Consider the following 24,280-nt stretch of genomic DNA (forward strand, 5'->3'; position numbering starts at 1 on the left):
ACCGAGGACTACGTCTGTCGATGAGCGCTAGAGAAAACCCCATTTTCTTTCGTTCATAGGAAGGTGCCTAGTTGTGATGTCATCACGTCTGCCAAAGGAGCCAGCGGGCGCTTGTGATTTTCTCTTGACTTTTTTTTTTTTCCTTCAATCATCGACGGACACAGCGTTCCATAAATCATAACTACTGGGATGTCCAAAAGCAGTGCCAAAAGCAAAATGAGGGGTGGGGAAAATAATCCAAGGCTAAACATAAGAGCCCTAAACCACGACACAAGAGCCTTAACCAGGAAACAGGAGCCCCATGTGAAAAATAAGTTTTAAGAAAAACACCTGCAAGAGGGAAAAGCCCCTCTAACAGCAGCCTGCAAAACTTTGCGGCCAAAAGAAGCATCCTCAAATGCCAAAGTTTCTACCTTTTTTTGTGACGGTATGCACTGACAACCAAGTGGCCGCCATGCAAACTTGCGACATTGATACCTGATGACGGAAGGCCCAAGAAGCACTCAGCACCCAAGTAGAAGGCGCCGTGACAGGGAAAGGTGGAACCGGACCTTTAATGGAATAGGCCTGAGTCACCATCTGTCTGATCCATCTGGAGATGGTAGTCGAAGAAGAGGCCAGCCTTTTTCTTGTTCTGTCCGTAACCACAAAAAGCGAGTCTGCCCTCCGAAAAGACTCAGTAGCTGCCAGATGCACCCGAATCGCAGAAACCACATCCAAGGTATGCAAAGCAAATTACTTGGGATTAGACGGCTTGGGACACAAGGAAGAAAACACAATGTTCTCATTCAAATGGAAGTCAGAGACAACTTTGGGCAGGAATGATGGACAGGGACAAAAGAACCACTTTATCCCTATGGACCACTAAATAGGGACTGCAACATAATGCTGCCTATTCAGATACCCTGCGGGTCGAGGTAATAGCCACCAAGAATGTCACCTTCTGGGATAACGTAGGCAAGGGAATCTCCCGAATATGCTCAAATGGAGGTTTCTGGAGACCCGAAAGTACTAAATATAAATCTAATGGTGGCAAAAGAGACCGTATAGTTGGAGCCACATGTCGAACCCCCTGAATGAAGGTAATGAACTAAAAAGTGCGTGGCTAGGGGTCGCTGAAAGAAGATCTAGATTATCCAGCCCAAAAGTGGATTGTAGATCTCCAGAGAAAAAAAAACAAAAAAGATGCAAGGAAGGAGAAAAAAAATTGCTAGGACCAGAGATCCCAGACGGGAGCCTAGGTCCTGACTAGACCGATTAAAACTGATTAGCTAGAGCAGAGAGGGGGGGGTTATATACCAAGCTGAGGATGGCCCATGGGTGTAGCCAGATTTTTTTTTGTTCTGCCTAGTCCTCTTCCTGGAGGAGGCAATATAACCCAGTAGTTATGATTTATGGAGCGCTGTGTCCGTCGATGATTGAAAGGAAAAAAAAAAAAAGTCAAGAGAAAATCACAAGCGCCCGCTGGCTCCTTTGGCAGACGTGATGACATCACAACTAGGCACCTTCCTATACGTTTTGTCTGACGGGACGTCTTCCAAGGGGGCAACGAACATTCATGACAAAAAGGTGGCTGGTGCACTTATACTGGTGTGAAGATGACTTATTTTATGGACTTTAATATACTTCAATTTATGATGGACTATGATCCTATACATTTATAAAATTAAATATATTTGATGATTTTATTATGCACATTTATTAATTTTGAATGACAGCTCAACACACATTCTCCTAATGCTGGAATCCTTATTTAAAGATTTGTACATTGAGATCATTTTCCAGTAAGAATATGTGTAGTGTTCCTCATAATGGAGGTCCTGTCCCCTTTATTAACTTGGTTGCGCCTCTCTGGACACTCCCAAGTGCCAACACATCCTTCCTGAGGATTGGTGACTAGAACTGGATGACATACTCAAGAAGTGGCCAAAGCAGAGTTTTGTAAATTGGTAGAATTATAGTTTGACCTCTGGAGTACATCCTCTTTTAATGCATGCTAATTGTCTGCTAGCCTTGCTATTGCTGAGCCTGTGATCTACCAGGACCCCCAGATAATTTTTCATTCTCAATTCCCCTTAAGAGCTTCTCCCCCCCTAGTGAGTAACATTGATTCATATTTTTAGCTCCCAAGTGCATTACTTTACATTTTTCAATATGAAACCTCATCTGCCGGATAGCTGTCCTCCCCTCTATTTAAACTAGGCCCTCTTGTAAAGTTGTAAGAAAGAAGTCTATACTAGGCTACCTATAGCGCTTGCTAAGATTGATCAAAATAAAGGTATTCAATAAAATATTAATAATAAATACATAAATAAATGGGTACTCCTCTAATTATATATAGTGATATACACAAATAATTCATACATGAATGAAACGTGCAGACCTCCTGAAGATTACTGCTTTCCAAGGACAGTGAGAGGAGAGAGAGGGGGAGCCCGCCATCCTATATACCCAAAGCAAGCCACGAGGAGACTCTTATCCTAGCCTGGAAGGCAATATATGCTTGGTTGGTCTTTATGCCATAAAGCATACATGACCCACATCTTTTGGTAAGTGACCCACTCTTACCATTTATCACGGTGGAAATAGAACAAAAAAGCTGCACCGATAATCACAAGAGCGAACTGAAAAATCATCACGCTGAGCACCTGCACTTATTGTTTGTGAATAAGCATTATTTGCACAAAACTCACTATTTTTTTGAACTTTTTCAAGAAATTTTCATTTCATGAATTATTTGTGTATATCACTATATATAATTAGAGGAGTACCCCATTTATTTATGTATTTATTATTAATATTTTATTGAATACCTTTATTTTGATCAATCTTAGCAAGCGCTATAGGTAGCCTAGTATAGACTACTTTCTTACATCCTGTTCACATAATTTCTATAGCAGCTGCTGCAAACGCACATCATTGTATTTATTTATTTACTTACACTATTGATTTATTTATTCACGTATTTATCTTAATACACCAGGCGCGGGGCATATACTCTAGTATATTCCTTACATACCTCTTGTAAAGTTGCCATAGCCTGTTGTGAAGTTATTGCCCTGCTTATTTTTGTATCCGCAAACACTAAGATTTAACTATTTTTTCCACACTCTAAATCATTTATGAACATTTTAGAACAAAATTGGTCCCAGGACAGACTCCTCCTCCGCTCACAATTCCAGACCTTTCAGAAAATATGCCAACACCACCCTTTGGATGTGCTCCTGTATCAAGTTTTCTATCCAGGTACATACATTCTCATGAAAGCCAAAAGACCTTAAATTTGTTAACTAAGCGTTTATGGGATAGTATATAGAATGCCTTTGGGAAATTCAGATACACTACATCCACAGGACTTTATCTAAATTACAGCTTAGCTCAGCATATAATGTTTAAACGTTTGTCTGCAAGAGCAGGCTTTTTTTTTATAAATCTCATCAACTTAAGTGATCACTTGTGATATCACTATATTGCTTGTAATAAAAAGGTGATATAATTTATTGTCCTAGGTCTAAATGAGAACTATAATATGTCAGCCTGCTTTCTCCTAAAATGTAGTGTGTAACCAAAATTGACTTTTTCAGTGGAATGGCAAGAATGAGACTCCCCCAAGACTAAATATTTTTCCATAATTTTAATTAACACTGACCCTCCTCTTTACACCATTATCACGGCATGTACACGTTATATCTACCTTTTTGTTGACTGTTTATCCCTTTCATCTTGCGTTTCAGAGGCTTCTCCTTTTCCAGGTTTTCTTTGGGTACACTGTTCTTTTTCAGCTGGGTGGTTGTCATTGGCTGGCTGGTACTGCTTGGAGTACTCTGATTTCTAGGATGTTTAACTGAGTTTTCAACTATTGCTACTAAAGAGAAAAAAAAAAAAACATCAGAAAAAACGTACTGGTAATGATTTAAATAACGCTTTACATAAAATACAATAAATGTACAGCACCATATAATAATCACCATAGACCACTCCCCTTGTATACATTATCTTTGGCATGTTTATTAGCAGTTGCTGCTTCTATTGCTTATGAACAGCAAAAAGCTCCCAAAACAATTCACTATGTAGTCACAGTAAATAAAATTGATTGTTGCCCAGGATGTCATTATCTAGGACACCTTGCTAAAACTGAGCTCTATTTCCATGCAGCGTTACTTTATTTCCCACTAAAGGACAAGCAAGGTCGGTTTTCCTTTCTCCCCCCCCCCCCCCCCCCCCCAAGACACTGGGTCGTCGTCTATTGGGCAATACCTTTCTTGGGCAGGGGAGTATAGCTCTTCTAGAGGCAGGGGCTTATATTGCAGAGGTTGCCTGTGTCCTACCAATTATATTTCACTGTGTGATATGTACATACATGAGTTAAAAGCCCACATCAGCTATAGATCCAAATCTCCATTTTATGACAAATGACAAACTTACAACATACCGGTTTTCCCTGGAGCTGCAGCATTATTAAGTCTTGTTGTCATGGGTTTAGGCGAAGATGTAGATGGTTTATCTGCAGAAACTGGCTCTATAGAACGCTTGTAACTCCTTGTGCGGGCCAATGGACTTGATTCAGCTCCTTTGCCATTTGTTTGAACAGCTGGCACCTTTTGAACTGCTGAACGTGGGTTGGGCAGTCCTGAAGGCGTTGCTGAGTTTTCCTGCTTTGTCTGGTGCTTCACATATTTTCTTTTTCTTTCAGGACTTTAATAAATGCAAAAGTGATATTAAAAACACCAAACCTAATATTAAAAATAGGGATGCACCGAAATTTTCGTCCGAAAATGGGCCTATCCCATTTCAGCCGACTACGACTATGTGTATGAATGAACTAACAAACCGGGTGGGAGAGCGGCCGCTAATAGCTATAACTATGTGAGCGCTTCACTTCCCTGTCATGCGGATATCTCCTCTGACAGGGAAGTGAAGCGCTCACATAGTTACAGCTATTAGCGGCCGCTCGCCCTCCCGCCCGGTGTGTCAGTTCATTCATGCACAGATCTTAGTAGTAGTGACATCACAGGGAGGCGGGGCCGCCGGCCAGAGGCACGTCTTTTGGAACTGGAAGGACACCGGAGAAGCAGAGTAAGGAGATTGCATCCTTGGGATGGGGAGGGACGCTGAGGCGGGGGGGGGGAGGGAGGGCGTACTGCTACTGCCGAGAGGGACGCTGAGGGGGGGGGGGGGGGGGGAACGCTGAAGCAGTGGGGGGGGGGGGGGGGGGGGAGCTGAGGCGAGCTTACCAATGGTATTAGTATTATGCAGCATGAGGGGGTTAATGTATTGCCACTGCTGGTCACTGATGCATTAGTGACCTACCAGTGGCAGTTAATTAACCCCTTTGTGCTGCATTAGTGCAACCAGTATCAGTGCAACCAGTGTTATTTAACACTGATACTGGTTGCACTAATGCAGCACAAAGGGGTTAATGACCTGCCACTGGTCGGTCACTAATGCATTAGTGACCAGCAGTGGCAATACATTAACCCCCTCATGCTGCATAATACTAATATCATTGATAATTAAATTAACATCTTGCCAACCCGTCACAGTACATATACTGTGACAGGGTGGCAGCGACAGGTGTACGTCGCTGCCTGTTTTTGGTGTATGCCCCTCTTCTATTTATTTTAAAATTATTTGGGGGAAAAAGTAATTTTCGGTTTTCGGCCAAGGGCATCCTGCATTTTCGGTTTCGGCCCAGAATTTTCATTTCGGTGCATCCCTAATTAAAAATATAAAATCTTGCTAAATCATGCTTTTATAGCACAATTTGCTTTCGTTATGCTTAAAATGTATGTACAAAAACAAACATATGTATTCTATTATAGAGGCATTTGGGTTACTGAAAACGTTGCCAAATTACCTAGATGCTGCACTGCTGCTGGAAGAGCTGCTCCGATTCCTTTTCTTCTTGCGTTTGGGTCTCTGATGAAATTTCATGGCAGAACGATAATCTGTTAAAATAGTGCCGACACGCTCCTCAAAGAATGCAGATAAGCGCAAACTCATGCTATAGATCTATAAGAAAGGTAAAGCAGGAATTGTAACAATGCCAGAAAACAAGCAATGACTCTCTTATTAATTGGATGTTTCTACTACTTTTTCTACTGTTTCTAAGACTTTGTACCACGAAACCTGAGGAAAACCGCTTTTACACCACTTTGTCCCCTATGCAAAACCAAAAATGTTTTTATTTATTTATTTATTTATTTTTTGAGATAAGGCTTACAGTTAGAATACTCTCCTCACAGAGGCGATAGCTACAATGAGGTTTGGATGTGGTACAGTCTAAAAGAGGCTGAGGACAACCAAAGAAAACACCTGCACATTGGATGGGAAACCTTCAGCAGCATTGTAGAGAAGAGTCTTGATTAAACAGAAAAAGTTTTAAAAACGTGCAAGAAAAATCTTTTGCACAGCTCGATACAATTAGCTAGTCCAGGTTGCCACTTTACAGATCTGCTCAAGTGATATGCAGCATTCTCTGTTCAGAAGATAGATAGCTAGATAGATAATTTATCTACCTTAACCACCTTGCAGTGGTGCTTCTGGTTGCCCCCATTTATTTCTTAGGTTCAGAGTATAGAACAGTTTGACACTCCCCAGTCTTTGGTAATGGGCAGGGAGGTCATGATGGTTCTTTACCCCAGCTTGACAAGGTTTTCATTAGGTGGCTTTTCACAGAATGATGGAATTATAATTTTCTTATGTTCTATGGAATGTGGTAATGACTTTAGGAAGAATTCCAATATCTACTCCAAGGACTATTCTTGATGCGAACACTGTAAAATGGTGTTGCATTTAGTTTAGCCCTCTAGTGGTGGCTAGTGCAATTAAAAGTATGTTTTTGAAGGAAATCAACCTGAGCGAAAATAGTTCTCTGGGTTCAGACTGAGTTTTATATTTAGAGCACTGTTACCACCACAGCTATAGGAAAGGGTTAGCTGCTTTCCGTGTTCTCTTTCTGATGAGGGATAAAATGAACCTAACTAACTGGCTAACTTTTGGCCCATAAAGGCAGACAAGCTGATTCTTGTACTTTTAGTGTTAGAATTGTTGTTAGCACACTAAAACAGTTTGTGAATGATAGCGTCCTGTGTTCTAAGCTTTTTTTCTTTTTGCAAAGGGTATATGTGATTTTCTTGCAGCAAGCAAGGAGTACAGAAATCACTTTTTCTGAAAAGTATTTTCTCAATGATTCCTGTTCAGGTAACAAGCCCATTGCTCAATCTTCTAAATCTTGGGATGCCAGATCAGTCCCTGGTCTCTTGGGATGCCAAATGGTCTGCCAAAAGTAGCAGCAGAGGCCTAACTGTTATCTGATGCAACCTGACCCTCTAGGTTATTTGGGGATTGCACTGCCGCAGCATATGTTGGCACAACTTCTGCCCTTGCATGCAGACGTGTACTACCCTATGCCTACGCTTGCACTGGAGCTCCAAATCGAACCAGCTGCACCCTCTGCATATTCCAAATAGTCCAAATGTGCTCGAACATGCAGTAGTGTGTTAGTGTTTTAGGCAGGTGTGAATAAATGCTGTAAAAAAAGAATGCTTTCAAAAGTATAAATTTTATTATTTTTATAAATTTACAAAATGCAAAGAAAGCTAACAAAAGAAAAAAATAAATCAAATCAATTTTTGGTGTGACTACCCTTTGGCATAAAACCCGCATCAATTCTTACACTTATGCAAATTTAGGGATTTTGTAGATTTAGAGTAAGGTGTACGATTAACCAATTGTATCGGTTGTGTAGGTTGAAACAGCCATTACCTGAAACAGAAACAGCTGTGTAGGAGGCTTAAAGTGATTGTAAAACTATCACCTTCAAAAAACAACCCAATCAGTTTAACCACTTCCCTTGAACTTGAAGTGGTTGTACCAGGGTGCTGCCTGCAGCCAGAGGCATCACCACGGTACCGTTTTTATTAGAGCCGTCGGACAGCTTTCTGACGACAACTGATGTGGCTCAGCAGATGCTCGGCCTTTCTAAAGGAGCCGGAGGGGACGTCCCTCCACTCCCCTCCTCCCGCCGCTCTGCCCAGGTCTCCCGTCCCACAGGGAGACCTGAGCGACCAGTCGGCATGTCCGCCGGCTGGTCTGGGTCCCAAATGAAGCTGGATTGAGCTTCAATCGGGTCTCCGATGAAGTAACCCAGAAGTCACGTCATGATGTCACTTCCGGTTTAAAATGTCATTTCCAGATCAGGATTGCCGCCTTGCAAACCTGCGTCACTGTAGCCTGATGATGGAAGGCCCAGGAGGCCCCAAGCACCCGAGAAGAGTGTTTCCCGACAGGAAATGGAGAAACCTGATCCATGATGGAATAGGCCTGAATCACCGTCTGTCTAATCCATCTGGAAATGGTCGCAGAGGAAGCGGACAACCATTTCCGAGGCCCATCTGTAAGCACAAATAGTGAGTCTGACTTCCTAAAAAGACTCTGTAGCCGCCAGGTACACCCTAATTGCCTGAACCACATCCAAGGCATGCAAGGCAAGTTCCTTAGGATGTTTTGGCCTGGGACACAGGGAAGGCAACACAATGTCTTCATTCAAATGGAAATCAGAAACAACCTTTGGGAGGAACGACAGACAGGGGCGAAGAACTACCTTATCTCTGTGAATCACCAAGTAAGGTGAACGAAAAGATAACACCGCCAGTTCCAACACCTTGTGCGCAGAGGTGATAGTCACTAAAAAAAAAAAAACAGCTTATGAGACAACGTAAGCAAGGGTATCTCCCGAAGATTCTCAAAGGAAGGCTTCTGGAGAAGCGAAAGCAACAAATTGAGGTCCCAAGGCAGCAACGGAGACCGCAAACCAAATGTCGAACACCCTAAAAGAAAGATATGCATCAGGGAGTGTGTGGCCAAGGGTCATTGGAAGAAGACTGCCAAAGCGGACACCTGGCCCTTGATGGTACTCAAGGCAAATTTGTGTTCAACAAACGACTGAAGGAAGGTCAATATCCGAGCCACCGAGAAGTAGCAAGGATGAACCAAAGAGACTCACACCAGGCAATGTAGGATTTCCACGTACAATGGTAGATCTTCCTAGAAGTAGATTTTCTAGCTTTTAACAGCGTTGGAATCAGACTCAGATAAACCCCTATCCATCAGCACCTGACGTTCAACAGCCAAGCCGTAAAGCAGGATGTAAGATTGGTCCTTGGGACAGCAGATCCTCCCTGAGAGGAAACTTCCAGGGAACGTTGGCGGCCAAACGCACCAGTTCGGCGTACCAAGCCCGGCGAGGCCAGTCTGGAGCCACTAAGATGACCGGATTCCCATCTGCCTCAATCCTGCGTAGAAGTCTTGGCAGAAGCTTGAGAAGAGGGAAGGTGTAAATCACATGATACTGACCCCACGGGGCCTCGAGCAGGTCTGTGGCGTCCGCCAGAGGATCCCGTGACCAAGCCACAAACCTCTTTACCTTTCTGTTAAATAGAGACACCAACAGATCCACTTCGGGGGTGCCCCACCGGAGACACCTCCAGATGAAGGGACCACTCCCCTTGGTTCAACCTCCGCCGACTGAGGTAATCCGCCTGCCAGTTTTCCACCCTGGGAATGTATGTGGCTGAGAAGGCTGGAACAAACAGTTGTGCCCACCTTAGAATGCCAGCTACCTCCAGAGCCGCCAGGACACTTCTCGCGCCCCCCTGGTGACTGACATAAGCCACGGCTGTGGTATTGTTATATTGAATACATACTGGATATCCCTGAAGACAATCCGTCCAATGTTTCAGGCACAGTCTGATAGCTCAGAGTTCCAAGACATTGATTATTCATTCAGGACTCTTTCCGTGTCCAGATCCCTTGAGCAGAATTTATGCAGAGGACACCTGCCCAACCGGACAGGCTGGCATCCATGGTGACCACTGTCTAATACAAGGGGAGGAACCAGAAACTGCGGATACTTGTTCCATTTTGCCAGAATCTCCCTTGCAGAGACCTCGTATGGAACTGTGCAAACTGAACCGTCTCGAAAGTAGACACCATCAGGCCCAGCACGAGCATGCAAGAGGGATGACATCTGCTGGACAGCAGGAAACGAATTTCAGCCTGCACTTTCTGGAGTTTGTCCAGAGGAAGGAGCACCCTGGCAAAGGCAGAGTCCAGAGTCAGACCCAAATAGTCCAGCTTGTGGACCAGACCAGAGAAGACTTCTGAAAATTCAGCCAAACTCCCTAAGCTTGTGTGGTGATTTCCAGGTTTTCCATCAGAGCAGTAGGAGACTCGGCTCACAGGAGGATGACATCCAAGTAGCCCAGTACCACGATCCCCCATTGGCATAACAATGCAAGCACCGGGGCCAACACTTCATGAAGACCCAAGAAGCAGAGGAGAGACCAAAAGATAACTCCAGAAACTGAAAATGCTCCTCTCCCACGGCGAAGCAGGGGAAGCGTTGGAGATCAATATTGGAATGTGAAAGTAGGTTTCCTTGATGTCGATGAAGGCAAGAAAATCCCCCAGATGCAGGGAAGCCACCACCATGCAAACGGACTCCATTCTGAACTTCTGCACCCGCACAAAGCAGTTCAGCGCCTTGAGGTCCAGAATTGGACGCACCTGCTTCCTGACCGGGGACTGTAAATGGGTTTGAGAAAAACCCCTGAAAACATTCCAAAGTCGGAACCATCACCCATAAAGAAAAGGTCTTGCACCGCCCCAAAAAGAGCATGTAAGCGGATCGGGGACAGTCACACGTCGGAAGGAAGAACCTTACCGGAGTGTAAGAACAAAACTCGATCTTGTAGCCGGACCGAATTACCTCGTGGACCCACTTGTTCTCATACCAGGGGAGTCCATGGGTCCAGGAACCAGCGAAGACGACCACCCACCTCAGATACGGTTGAGGGCACACCTGCCTGCAGAAGGGGCCTTGTGCACAGGTCTGGAGAAGCCCGCACTTGACTTGTCAGACCAAGTTCGCTTGGATCCTCCAGTGGGGGCTCCGTAGCCCTTGATCAGCTGGTCCGCCAGCTAAGCAAAGGCAGGGAGGAGCTACTCCACCTCCAGGTCATGGCATAAAAGCTGCAACACAAGGGCAATGGTAATTATCTGCCTCAGTGCCGAACCAGCTAGGGTGTACAAATTGCTGGCCACAGCCTCCACCCTCCTGTCTGCCGGGTCCTTAAAGGCTGGGGACTCCTTAATCGGAATCATGGTTGCCTTGTTTAATCTAGAAATCTGAGGGTCCACCACCGGTGGAATAGTCCCCTTCATAAGGAGGGACTCCTCATCGGGGTATCGCCTAGCAACTCGCTTAGGGACTCCAAGGGGATGCTTTGGTCATCCCCCCACTCTTCAGTGACAATTTTGTCAAATTAGGAGGGGAAAGAGAACTCTTTGCTGCTATGGATGGCTTGTGAGTGCCAAAGGGAACCTGTGCCTCCGTCGCAGCTGCGTCCTCCAACTTAAAGTCTCAAGCACAGATACAATAAGTGCGTCCACCAGTGCCTTTTCGTGCACAGTTGCAGAAGCAGAAGAATTATCCTCACTATCTGAGGATTTAGGGCACGTGGCCATAGACCCAGCAGGGTGACTCACATCCGTGGCGGCCAAATCAGATTCAAGATCTGAGGAAACCGATGAGGCAGAGCAAGGCAGGAAGGGCTTTTATGCCAGCCCATCGCCCAAAAACCACCTCCACCCAGGAGACAAGGGACTCCAGGACCACCGTCAGTGCATCAATGGATGGAACCCAGAGGGCCCTGCAGCCCCAAAGAGGGGATCAGGTGGGGAGATGTGCTCCAAAGATTCCATTTACCAGCGGAACCCCACAAAAATGTGTAAAACACTACTAAGGGACAACCCCCACCGCTCTGGCAGCACCACCTTATTGCCAGTCATAGAGCACGAATCGATCCTCAGCAGAGAGTGAGAGGACCCCACCAGACTCTTCCCCCCCCCCCCCCCCCCGCAAAAACCAGGCAACGCAGCCTCCAGGAGAATCTACATTGGACAAGCGGCGATCAGGAAAGAAAAGGATCCAGGAGTCAGCATCAGGGGATGAGGAGGGGTTCCCACCGCCGAAATCACCACCCAGAGGGCTCCACTGTCATGTCATGGCCGCCGCTATTTTCAATGGCAAACCACTGCGAAATAGCCGCCGGGCTACACAAACATGGCCCCAGTGCATTGAAGCACACAGGAAATAAAAAAAAATGGCGGCCCTGCGCAGCACCATGAGGCTCCCAAGAGGGATTTCTAGGCCTCAAGGACAAGCCAAGGCAGGCGCCCCCACCAGGTAAAACACTCCCCCCAAACAGCCGATCGTCCAGTCGCTGGCGGTGCACCCCCCTTCCCCATGGCCAGTATGTAGCCCTGCCCCCCTCCCAGGAGGTGGCAAGATCACCCACACAGCCCCAGCCTAAGTGGAGGGGGGGGGAGAATAGGATAGGGAGACAGATAAAGAGGGGTGAATGATGGGAAAGAGGGAAACCCAGGGGTCCGACCGTCCCAAGGAGGGGGCCACGTCCACCCCAAAACCGCTTCAGACCGAACCCCTTGCCATCGGAATGGGGGGGCTATCGGCCAGGAGGAACGCGGTGACCGGGGCGAGACCCGGCAGTATTCGACCGCAGGAGGCGTTTAACTCAAAGGCCAGCCCCCGCCCGGTGGGGCTATTTTGTGGCCGACCTAGGGCGGAGCTGAGGTCTGCGTCCACTAGGCCAAACTGGGGTAACCACTGGATCTACAGTGCGAAAGTATTCGGCCCCCTTGAACTTTGCGACCTTTTGCCACATTTCAGGCTTCAAACATAAAGATATAAAACTGTAATTTTTTGTGAAGAATCAACAAGTGGGACACAATCATGAAGTGGAACGAAATTTATTGGATATTTCAAACTTTGTTAACATATGGGACGGCCAGGTCTTCGTAGATTTGCAGTAGTCTGATACTCCTTCCATTTCAATATTATCGCTTGCACAGTGCTCCTTGGGATGTTTAAAGCTTGGGAAATCTTTTTGTATCCAAATCCGGCTTTAAACTTCTCGAAAACAGTATCTCGGATCTGCCTGGTGTGTTCCTTGTTCTTCATGATGCTCTCTGCGTTTTAAACGGACCTCTGAGACTATCACAGTTCAGGTGCATTTTTACTGAAACTTGATTACACACAGGTTGATTCTATTTATCATCATTAGTCATTTAGGTCAACATTGGATGATTCAGAGATCGGAGTTTGCTGCACTGAAAGTAAAGGGGATGAATAATTTTGCATGCCCAATTTTTCAGTTTTTTATTTGTTAAAAAAGTTTGAAATATCCAATAAATTTCGTTCCATTTCATGATTGTGTCCCACTTGTTGATTCTTCACAAAAAATTACAGTTTTATATCTTTATGTTTGAAGCCTGAAATGTGGCAAAAGGTCGCTAAGTTCAAGGGGGCCGAATACTTTCGCAAGGCACTGTAGATTATACAGCCCCTCGCCCAGTCCGGCAGTTGATTGAAGATCTCACAGGAACAAACCAGGAGAAACATTTTGATCTAAAAAATGAAAAAATTTCCAGAACGAGAGATCCCAGCAAGGAAGTAGGTCCTTACTCCTGACCAGGCAGAAAAAAAGGTTTTTGCAGGCTGCTGTTAGGAGGATCTGGTCCTCTTTGAGGGTGTATTGTTTTGATTGAGCTCCTTTTTACCTGGTTTGGTTGGCTATAGTTAGCCTTGGGAATTTCTTCTTCGCTGTCCCCACCCCTCATTTTTAACACTGCTTTGGGACGTCCCAATGGTTAAGAAGATCAGGAACTGTGTCCGTCAATGAACAAAAGAGAAAATGGAATTTTTGACTTACCGTAAAATTAATTTCTCTGATGTTCATTGACGGACACAGCACCCACCCCTCTGTGGAGCTGTAAATCTTCCGACACTGCTTGCAACAAAACTGAGTACCTATAGCAGAGAGAGGGAGTATACCCCCTGGGACTGCCCATAGGCATAGCCAGACATTTTTTCTGCCTAGTGTCTTACTCCTGTAGGGGGCAGCATAACCCAATGGTTATGAAGATCAGAAGCTGTGTCAGTCAATGAACACAGGGACTCCTCAATATAAACACACACATATACATAATGTTTGGGGGTTCCAAGTACTTTTCTAGCAAGAAATACTGATTTTAACTTGTAAACAACATGTGTCAGAAATGGGGTTGGTCCTTAAGTGGTTAAAATACAAATGAGAAAGGCAAAATATTTGTGTAGGGATATAGAAAAAAAATATATAAATACCTTTTTCCCTTTTTTATAAGTAATCACATTCCCGCTTTTTAGCTGCATCAGAGCTGGTGGGAGGAGAAGAAGCAGCACACTGAACTTCCCAGTGAAAGGCTGTGCAGGGGAGATGTATCAGGTCTCTGATGTTCATTGACAGACACAGCTCCTGTCATTCTTGACCACTGGGTTCTCCTGCCCCCTACAGGAGTAGGAAACTAGGCAGAAAAAACTTCTGGCTACACCCATGGGTAATCCCAGAAGGTATACACCCTCTCTCTGCTATAGTAACTCAGTTTTGCTACAAGCAGTGTCATGAGAATTATACTACCACAGAGGGGTGGGTGCTGTGTCCGTCAATGAACATTGGAGAAATGGATTTTACTGTAAATCACAAATTCCCGTTTTCGCTTTCGTTCATGGACAGACACAGCTCCTGTCATTCTTGACCATTGCGATGTCCCAAAGCAGTGTCAAACATAAGGGGTGGGAAACCGCAAAAAATTCTCAAGGCTTAATAGTAGCGAACCAGGCGACTGGCTCAACCAAAACAACTGGAGCCCACCTGAAAAAACCAATACACCCTCAAAGAGGATCAGGTCCTCTTAACAGCAGCCTTCAAAACCTTGCGGCCAAAGGAAGCATCCGCAGCTGCCAACACATCCACTTTGTAACACTTTGTAAAAGTGTGCACCGATGACCAGGTGGCCGCCTTGCAAACCTGCGTCACTGACGCTTGATAACAGGGAAAGGAGGAACCTGACCCCTGATGGAAAAGCCCTGAACCACTGTCTGTCTGATCCATCAGGAAATGGTTGCAGAGGAAGCAGACAACCTTTTGCCAGGTCCATCCATGGGCACAAATTGAGAGTCTGACTTCCTGAAAGACTCTGTAGCTGCCAGGTACACCCGATTTGCCCGGACCACATCCAAGGCATGCAAGGCAGTTTCCTTCGGATGTTTAGGCCTGGGACATAGAGAAGGCAACATAATGTCTTCATTCAAATGAAAGTCAGAGACCACCTTAGGAAGGAATGATGGACAGGGGCAAAGCATCACCTTATCCTTGTGAATCACCAAAAAAGGTGCAGAAGTAATAGCCATTAAAAAGACCACCTTCTGGGACCGCGTAAGCAGGGGAATCTCCCGAATATTTTCAAAAGTAGGCTTCTGTAGAGCTAAAAGCACCAAATTAAGATCCCAAGGCGGCAACTTAGCTCGCACTGGAGGAACCAAATGTTGGACACCCTGAAGAAAGGAACACACCAGGGTGTGTGTGGCCAAAGGTCATTGGAAAAAGACCCCCAAGGCCGAGACCTGGCCCTTGATGGTACTCAAGGCCAAATTCTGTTCAAGGCCCCGTTGAAGGAAGGTTAAGATATGAACCACGAGGTGCGAAGATGAACCCCAAGAGACTCGCACCACGCAATATATAGGTCTTCCACATACGATGGTAGATCTTCCTAGGAGGTAGATTTCCTAGCTTTTACCAACGTAGGAATCACGGACTCAGACATACCTCTATCCTTTAGCACCTGGCATTCAACTGCCAAGCTGTCAAAGCCAGCGACTTTAAAGCAGGATGGAAGTTCGGGCCCTTGGGACAGCAGCTCCTCCCTGAGAGATAGCTTCCAAGGAACATTGGCGACCAGCCACACTAGATCGGCGTACCAGACTCGGCGGTGCCAATAGGATGACCGGAATCCCTTCTGCCTCGATCCCATGTAGGTGTCTGGGCAGAAGCTTGAGAGAAGGGAAGGCGTAGATCAGACGATACTCAACCCACAGGGCCACCAGCGCATCTGCCAGAGGATACCTTGACCGACCTACAAACCTCTGCACCTTTCTGTTGAGCCGAGATGCCAACAGATCCACCTCGGAGGTGCCCCACCAGAGACCCAGCAGATGAAACACCTCAGGATGAAGGGACCACTCCCCGTGGCCCAACGCCTGCTAACTGAGGTAATCTGACCCGGGAATGTGTACCGCGGAGAGGGCAGGAACGAACCGTTCTGCCCACCTTAGAATGCCGGCTACCTCCAGAGCTGCCAGGGCACTTCCTGTGCCGCCTTGGTGATTGAAATAGGCCATGCCCGTGGCATTGTCTGGCAAACTGGGCATCCCTGAAGACGATCCGTCCAATGATCCAGACTCAGTCTGATCGCTCTGAGTTCCAGGACATTGATCGGTAGTCTGGACTCTTCCAGCGTCCAGATCCCCCAAGCAGAATGCTTGCCGAGGACGCCTTCCCAGCTGGACAGGCTGGCATCCATAGGGACCACTGTCCAATACAAGAGGAGAAAGAATTTTCCCAGCCAAATCGCCAGAGAGTGAAGCCACCATATCAGGGACTTCTTTTGTTCTCTGACTCAGCCGGATCGAATTGTCCAGACTGCAAAAGTCTTGTCCTATTTGGTCAGAATCTCCCTTTGCAGGGACCTCGTATGGAATGGTGCAAATAAAACTGCCTCAAAAGGTAGATACCATCAGGCCCAGCACCCGCATGCAAGTCCAGAGGGATGACCATCTGCTGGACAGCAGTAGACGAATTGCAGCCTGCAATTTCTAGAGTTTGTCATGGGGAGGGAGCACTCTGGCTATGGCCGAGTCCAGAGTCAGGCCCAAATAGTCCAGCTTCATGGATGGAACGAGGGCAAAATTCAGAATCCAGCCGAACTCCCGCAGAGTTCATATTGTGATCTGAAAGTTCTCCACCAGAGGGAGACTCCGCTTGCAGAAAGAGATCGTCCAAGTAGCCTAGTACCGCGATCCCTTGTTGGCGTAAGCAAGGCTAGCACCGGAGCCAACACTTTTATGAAGACCTGATGAGCAGGGGCGAGACCAAAGGGTAAACGCCACAGACTGATAATGCTCCTCTCCCACAGCAAAGCGGAGAAATCGCTGGTGACTGGCACATATTGGAATGTGAAGATGGGCATCCTTGATTTCTATTGAGGTGAGGCAATCCCCCTGATACAGGGATGCCACCACCGTTTGAATGGACTCCATTCTGTACCCGCGCTAACCAATTTAGCGCCTTGAGGTCCAAGATTGGACGCACTTTGCCTTCCTTCCTGGGGACTGTGAACAGGTTTGAGTAGAAACCCTGAAAATGTTACGAAGTCGGAAACCGGGACAATTACTCCTTGATGTAACAGGTCTTGTACCGCCCCATACAGACCCTGTAACCGGCCTGGGGACAGGTGCAAGTTGGAGGGAAAAAACCTTGCCGGGGGACAAGAGCGAAACTATCTTGTAGCCGGACCGAATGACTTTGTGGACTCACTTGTCTTGCACCAGAAAAGTCCATGGGTCAAGAAACCAGCGAAGACGTTCCCCCCACCCCCGATACAGGTGAGGGGGCACCTTCATGCAGAAGGAGCCTTACCCGCGGGTCTGCAGAAGTCTGCTCTCAGCTTGCCAGACCAGGTTCCTTTGGATCTGCCAGAGGAGGCCCTGAAAGGCTTCGAGCCCTTGTCAGTCGACCCTGAGGGACGATAAAACTTCTCATGAGCCGAAAAGAAAGGTCCACGTCAAGGCCTTTTTAGAAGTCTGGTCCGCACACGAGCACTTGAGCCAAAAGACACGCCGAAAGACCACCACCAAAACAGAGGTGAGAAATCAGAGGAGCCGCGTCCAAAGAGCCAGCACAGATAAAGTGCAGCCCCTGAACCAGCTGGTCTGCCAGCTCTGCAAAAGACAGGAGGGAGCTATTCTCCCTCCAGGTCACGGCGTAGGAGCTTAGCCCAATCGGTCAGAGTTTGCAACACTAGGGCAATGGTAAATACTGGCCTCATTGCCGAACCGGCCAGAGTGTACATAATGCGGGCCACAGCCTCCGCCTTCCGGTCAGCCGGATCCTTAAAAGCCGGGGACTCTTCCACCAGAATCATGGTTGCATGGTTTAATCTGGAAACCGGAGGGTCCACCACTGGTGGCACAGTCCACTTCTTAAGGAGGGACTCCTCATAGGGGTAACACCTAGTAAAGTGCTTAGGAACCCCACGGCTATGTGGCAATTCTGTCAAAATAGGTTGGAAACGAAAACACCGTTGCTGCTGTGGATGGTTTGTGAGTGCCAAGAGTACCTGCGCCTCCCTCGCAGCTGCGTCCCCCCATCTTTAGGGTCTCACGCAGAGATACAATCCGTGCATCTACCAGCGCCTTTTCATGTGCGGTCGCAGACGTTGAGGAATCATCCTCACTATCAGAGGATTCCAGGCACGTGCACGCAGACCCAGCAGGGTGACCCACGTCTGTGCCGGCCGAATCACAATCAGGATCTGATGAGACACATAAGGCGGGGGGCGCTTTTTTCTGGCCCGTCACCTGCAAGCCGCCTCCACCCGGGACACAAGGGTGGAACTCGGAGGGCCCCGCAGCCTCAGAGAGCGGATCAGGTGGGGAAACGTGTTCCAAAGACTCTATGAGTAACCAGGGGGACCCCCAGAAAAAAAGTGTAAGGGACAACCCCCACCGCGCTGGCAGCATCACTAGGTCACCAAGCACAAGGCACAGAGCGATCCTCAGCAGAGAGGGAGAGAGAGGACCCCACCAGACTCACCACCCGCCGACACAGGCACCGGCAAACACAAGGAGAATCTGCACTATGGGTGCTGCGATCAGGAAGCTAGATGATCAAGGAGTCAGCACCACCGAAATCACCACCCATTGGGCTCCAACTGTCATGGCCACCGCTATTTGCAATGCAAACCACAAGAAAATAGCCGCCGGACAACACAAACATGGCCGCTGTGTATAGGAATACACAAGGCTACAACAAAATCCGCGTGGCACCACAAGGCCTACAGGAACCCAGAAATCGGGAGACCAGTCCTCAGGATAGATCCAGGCAAAGCAAGAGCCCCCACCACTCAATCATCCAGTCGCCAGCGGGGGACCCCCCTCGCCAGTTAGCGCCCTGCCCCATCCCAGGAAAGTGGTCAGACCACACCAAAAAATACATCCCAGGCGTACGTTTGGGGGGGGGGGGGCGGAGATGGGTTTCTGCAGGAAGGAGGGGAACCTGGGGGTCCGACCCTCCCAAGGAGGGGTCCGCATCCACCCCAAAACCCAGGGGTAGAGGGTGGACAGCTGCTCATCATATCAGGAACCAGGCGGGCACCGCTCCAGACAGATCCTCCTCTCCAGCTAAATGGGGACCGGGGGGGGGGGTTCTTGGGTCGGCCAGAAGGAACGCTGCAACACAGGCTGAGATCAGGTCATAGTGGGGCTATGTCGCGGCCAACCTAGCGCAGAGCTGAGGCCTGCACGCGCGCGCTGACCAGACTGGGGTGACCACTGGATCTAGATTATCCAGCCTGTAGCCCAGTCTTGCAGTTGATCGTAGATCTCACAGGAAAAATCCAGGAGGAAAACATTTTCTATCTAAAAAATTTTGCCATGACCGAAGATCCAAGGAAGGAACTAGGTCTTTACTCCTGACTAGGCAGAAAAAAACTGAGGGGCTATAGGAGAGAGGGAGTATACCCCCTGGGACTGCCCATGGGTGTAGCCAGAATCTTTTTCTGCCTTAAGTCCTACTCCTTTAGGGGGCAGCATAGCCCAATGGTCAAGAATGACAGGAGCTGTGTCCATCAATCAATGAATGAAAGAGAATTTTTTTTTTTTTTTAAAGAAGTGCAGCCAAAAATCCATACCTCTGACATGGAAACAAGGCTAGGTAACTATGCATGAAAACTATGAACTGGCGGGGTGCAGAAAAATAGCAGCAGTTGCTCTGGATTGAAGACATTTTAAATATTTGAAGCAGGAGGCAGTTTGTTTGCGGACGGGCTGAAGAGAGGCACAATAATGAGGGTCTACAGGGAACAATGAAGCATAGTGGAGGTTCCTTGCAAGTTTGGGGCTGCAATTCTGTAAATGGAGTTGGAGATGTGGTCAGGATCAATGGTATCCTCAATGCTGAGAAATAAGGGACACATACTTATGCCATATCATCAGGGATGTGTGCGATTGGCCCAAAATTTATTCTACAGGATGACAACGACCCCAAACATACAGCCAATGTCATTAAGAACTATTTTCAGTGTAAAGAATGGGTGGTCCTGGAAGTGATGCCCCGATCTCAATGAGTCTGCCTACATCCACAGAGGATCTGTGGTTAGTTCAATAAGATGTTTTGAACAACCTTCCAAGTTCCTTCAAAACCTCTGTGCATGAGTACCTAGAGGAATTGAGGCCATTTTGAAGGCAAAGGGTGGTCACACCAAATGTTTTTTTTTATTTTGATTTCTCTTCATAAACTATTAAGACTTCTATTTCTGAAAGCATTCTTAATTTACAGCATTTTTTCACACCTACCTAAAACTTTTGCACAGTGGTGTATATGTATATATGGGCATTGTATATAGGCACAGAGCCAGAAAAAGAACTAGCTGGAAGAACAATTACCTAGAGAGGACCAACACTACTACTCACAAGAGGGTGAGTATATGAGACACCTTTGCTATCTGCTCCACTGTGCTGGCATTGCCCCTCCTGAGTAATTAAGGAACTTTATAGCAGGGTGACTTTAGGGCAAAAAAACAAAACAAAAGAAAACACAATCATGGAGGTACAGAATACCCTAACAGAACAGCTCCTGAGAGAATAGCTTAAAACGGATAATCCGGTTTTCTGTAACTTTAAATTGTTTGGTCCAAGCAAGTGCTGCCCTGTCTGTGCACTATATGCATGCCGCTCAGAATGACTTGGTATTGTTCCAGGTGTGACGGAAAGTCTCCGACTCACAACCAAAACCCAGCACTGTATACTTTATGTAGCTGAAGCTACATGCAGCTATAATGCTTCGTCAGTGCAGCTATTGTTTGCTTTACAATCAGGAGAGAAACTGGTCTCATGATGACTGTAGGGAATGCACCATGGAGAGGAAACAAAGAGGTAAATAAGAGATATTCTGAAAGTATCATAAATTTAAAAAAAACACAACCTCAAATTCCAAAGTTTACTATGCAATATATTATTATATGTATATTACATGTGTATGCACCAAGCTACAATTTGTTTATGGAACGAAATTTGTATTCAGAATTTTGACATATAAATCTTTAGATTAGTAATCTTGGCATGCAAGTATAACTCCCTACTTGAAACCTGCCCAAAAGGGAGCACGGATTCTTAAATTAACACAGTTCACACACTACCCATCTTAAAACTTGAACTGTTGCGTGTTACACTCACAGCAAAAGCTAACAGGTGGGAGCCTAACTATGCACGTTCTTTGTCCAAGAGGTATAGTATGGACTCTGCATTATCTTCCTAACAGAATATCTGACTCTGGTGTGCATCAGACCTTAAAGCAGAACCTCACCCTAAAAAGGGAAATTGCACATTATGCCCCCCCATTACTCCCACTTGTTTGAAGGGGGGGTTGGCGAGAAGGGGAAGTGGGTACCTGGTTTTTAGTGACATGGCAAAGGTCTCAGAAGACTTAAGGGCCATTCAATAAGTGCACAGTGGGCAGCTGGTTATAAATCTGCAAGGAAGACTGGTGAAGAAATGGTTAAGGTGAGCACAGCGCTGAGCCCCTGGACAGTTAAGTGTCCTTTTATTAAAAAGTTAGCAGCTAGAGTATTTGTAGCTGCTGACAATTTTTTTTATCCAAAAGGTTGAAGAACTGCTTTAATTATCTAACCAATTAAATTAGTTTTTGTTAAAAGAAACACAGAATACTTCTAAATTCTCTACACGAACAACTATTTAGGAATTTTCATTCATAAAATCAGTAAAAATGGATTTTTGTAAAATCTTACCGTAAAATCCTTTTCTCTTAAGCTCATTGACAGACGTAGTCCTCCTTGATTAATATCAACTCGGGTTATACTGCCCTCTACGGGAGTAGGACTAGACAGGAAAGAAAACGTTCTGGCCACACCCTAGGGGCAGTCCCAGAGGGTATATCCTCTCACTTCCTGCTACAGCAAATCAGTTATGTCACAAAGCAGTGTTTAGAGAATTTAACCCAACCCAACCCAACTCAAAAACAGAGGGGCGGGTACTACGTCTGTCAATGAGCTTAAGAGAAAAGGATTTTACGGTAAGATTTTACAAAAATCCATTTTTCTCTGTCGCTCATTGACAGACGTAGTCCTCCTTGATTAATATCAACTCGGGACGTCCCAAAGCAGTGCCACAAATGAGGGGTGGGAAAATGGAAATCAAAATCCAATCTAGAAGGCCCAACCGGTGCCAACTAGAAGTTTAAAAGGCTCATCAATCAAAAGATGAGACTCAACAGAAATTCCAACGGAAAAAAACCCTCGAGGTAGACCACCGGTCTCCTCAAATTGCGGTCTGCAAAACCTTGCGGCCAAATGAGGCATCCACCGATGCCATCACATCAACTTTATAAAATTTTGTAAAGGTATGCACCGACTACCAGGTAGCCGCCTTGCAAACCTGGACCACTGACGCCTGATGGCGGTAGGCCCAAGAAGTACTGAGCGCTTGAGTGGAGTGCGCCTTAACAGGGAACGGAGGATTCCGACCCTTAATAGAATAAGCCTGTACCATCGTCTGTCTAATCCATTTGGAGATAGTCACGGCAGATGCAGGCAACCCCTTTCTGGGGCCATCCGTGATCACAAAAAGTGAATCCGTTTTACGGAACGATTCCGTAGTCTTCAGGTATACCCCGATTGCCCGCACCACATCCAAGGAATGCAACGCACATTCCCGAGGATGACTGGGCTTAGGACACAAGGAAGGTAGCACAATATCTTCATTCAGATGAAAGTCTGAAAACCACCTTAGGAAAAAAGATGACTTCGGATGAAGAACTACCTTATCCCTATGAATCCCCAGATATGGGGAATGACACAATAATGCAGCCAGTTCTGACACCCTGCGTGCAGAAGTGATAGCCACCAAGAAGGCCACCTTCTGGGATAATGTAAGCAACGGAATCTCCCTCATATTTTCAAAGGGAGGTTTCTGAAGAACCGACAACACCAAATTAAGATCCCAGGGTGGTAAGGGCGCGCGCACTGGCGAAGCCAAGTGCTGCACCTCCTGGATGAAATTCCGCACCAAGGAATGAGTAGCCAGAGGCTTCTGAAAGAAGATTGCTAACGCTGAAACCTGACCCTTGATCGTGCTCAAGGATAGTTTCTGCTCAACCCCCTTTTGCAGAAAAAAACAAGATTCGGGTCACCGAATAAGTACGTGGGGGAAAACTCCTACGATTCACACCACGCAATATAAGCCTTCCATGTGCGATAATAGACTTTGCTGGAAGTCGCTTTTCTTGCTTTAATTAGAGTAGGAATAACTGAAGCTGACAATTCCTTGTCCTTCAGTACCTGGGTCTCAATGGCCAGGCCGTTAAAGCCAGCGACTGTAAAGCACGATGGAAGATCGGTCCTTGAGACCGCAGATCCTCCCTGAGAAGAAGTCTCCAAGGAGCGTCCGCGACTAGTCTTGCCCAAGTCGGCGTACCCGGCTTGACGAGGCTAGCCCGGAATACCTGGAGTTCCCTCCACCTCTATCCTGCGGAGAAATCTCAGCAGTAACTTGAGAAGGGGGAAGACATACAGTAGCTGATACTTCCCCTACGGGGCGCTCAGCGCGTCTGCTGCGTCCGCTAGAGGATCGATCTCCGGGGTGCCCCAATGAAGGGACAGCTGGTGAAATACCTCTGGATGAAGAGACTATTCCTCTTGATCCAGAATCTGACGGCTGAAATAATCTGCCTGTCCACCCCCGTGATAAATATCGCGGAGAGAACTGGAACAACTGTTCCCCCAATAGGAATGTTGGCCACTTCTATGGCCGCCAGGGCACTCTTGGTGCCCCTTGGTGATCGACATAAGTCATGACCGAGGCATAGTCCGATTGGATCCGAACCGGGCTGCCCTGGAGCTGCTCGGTCCAGTAAATCAGACAAAGTCTGATCGCTCTCAGTTCCAACACATTTATCGGTAACCTGGAATTTTTCAGAAGAAATGACTTCCCCTGGCTGAGCATCAGAGACCGAAGCCACCAGACCAGAGCCTTCCTGGTCCGCTCGCTCAATCGGATCCGATTGTCCAGGGAATCGGGATTCAGATT

General features: G+C 46.8%; 1 protein-coding gene across 1 annotated transcript in view; it reads right to left on the minus strand.

Moving 5' to 3' along the window:
* The window catches only part of PHIP (PHIP subunit of CUL4-Ring ligase complex), a 286,169-nt gene that overhangs the window by 19,758 nt on the left and 242,131 nt on the right, over positions 1-24,280 (minus strand). Inside the window, 3 exon segments of the mRNA XM_082249792.1 lie at positions 3,695-3,865; positions 4,433-4,695; positions 5,858-6,012. Coding sequence (XP_082105918.1) covers positions 3,695-3,865; positions 4,433-4,695; positions 5,858-6,012 — 589 coding nt within the window.

The sequence above is a fragment of the Pelophylax lessonae genome (assembly GCF_965119305.1).
Source record: "Pelophylax lessonae genome assembly, chromosome: 3".
In the NCBI taxonomy this organism is placed as follows: domain Eukaryota; kingdom Metazoa; phylum Chordata; class Amphibia; order Anura; family Ranidae; genus Pelophylax; species Pelophylax lessonae.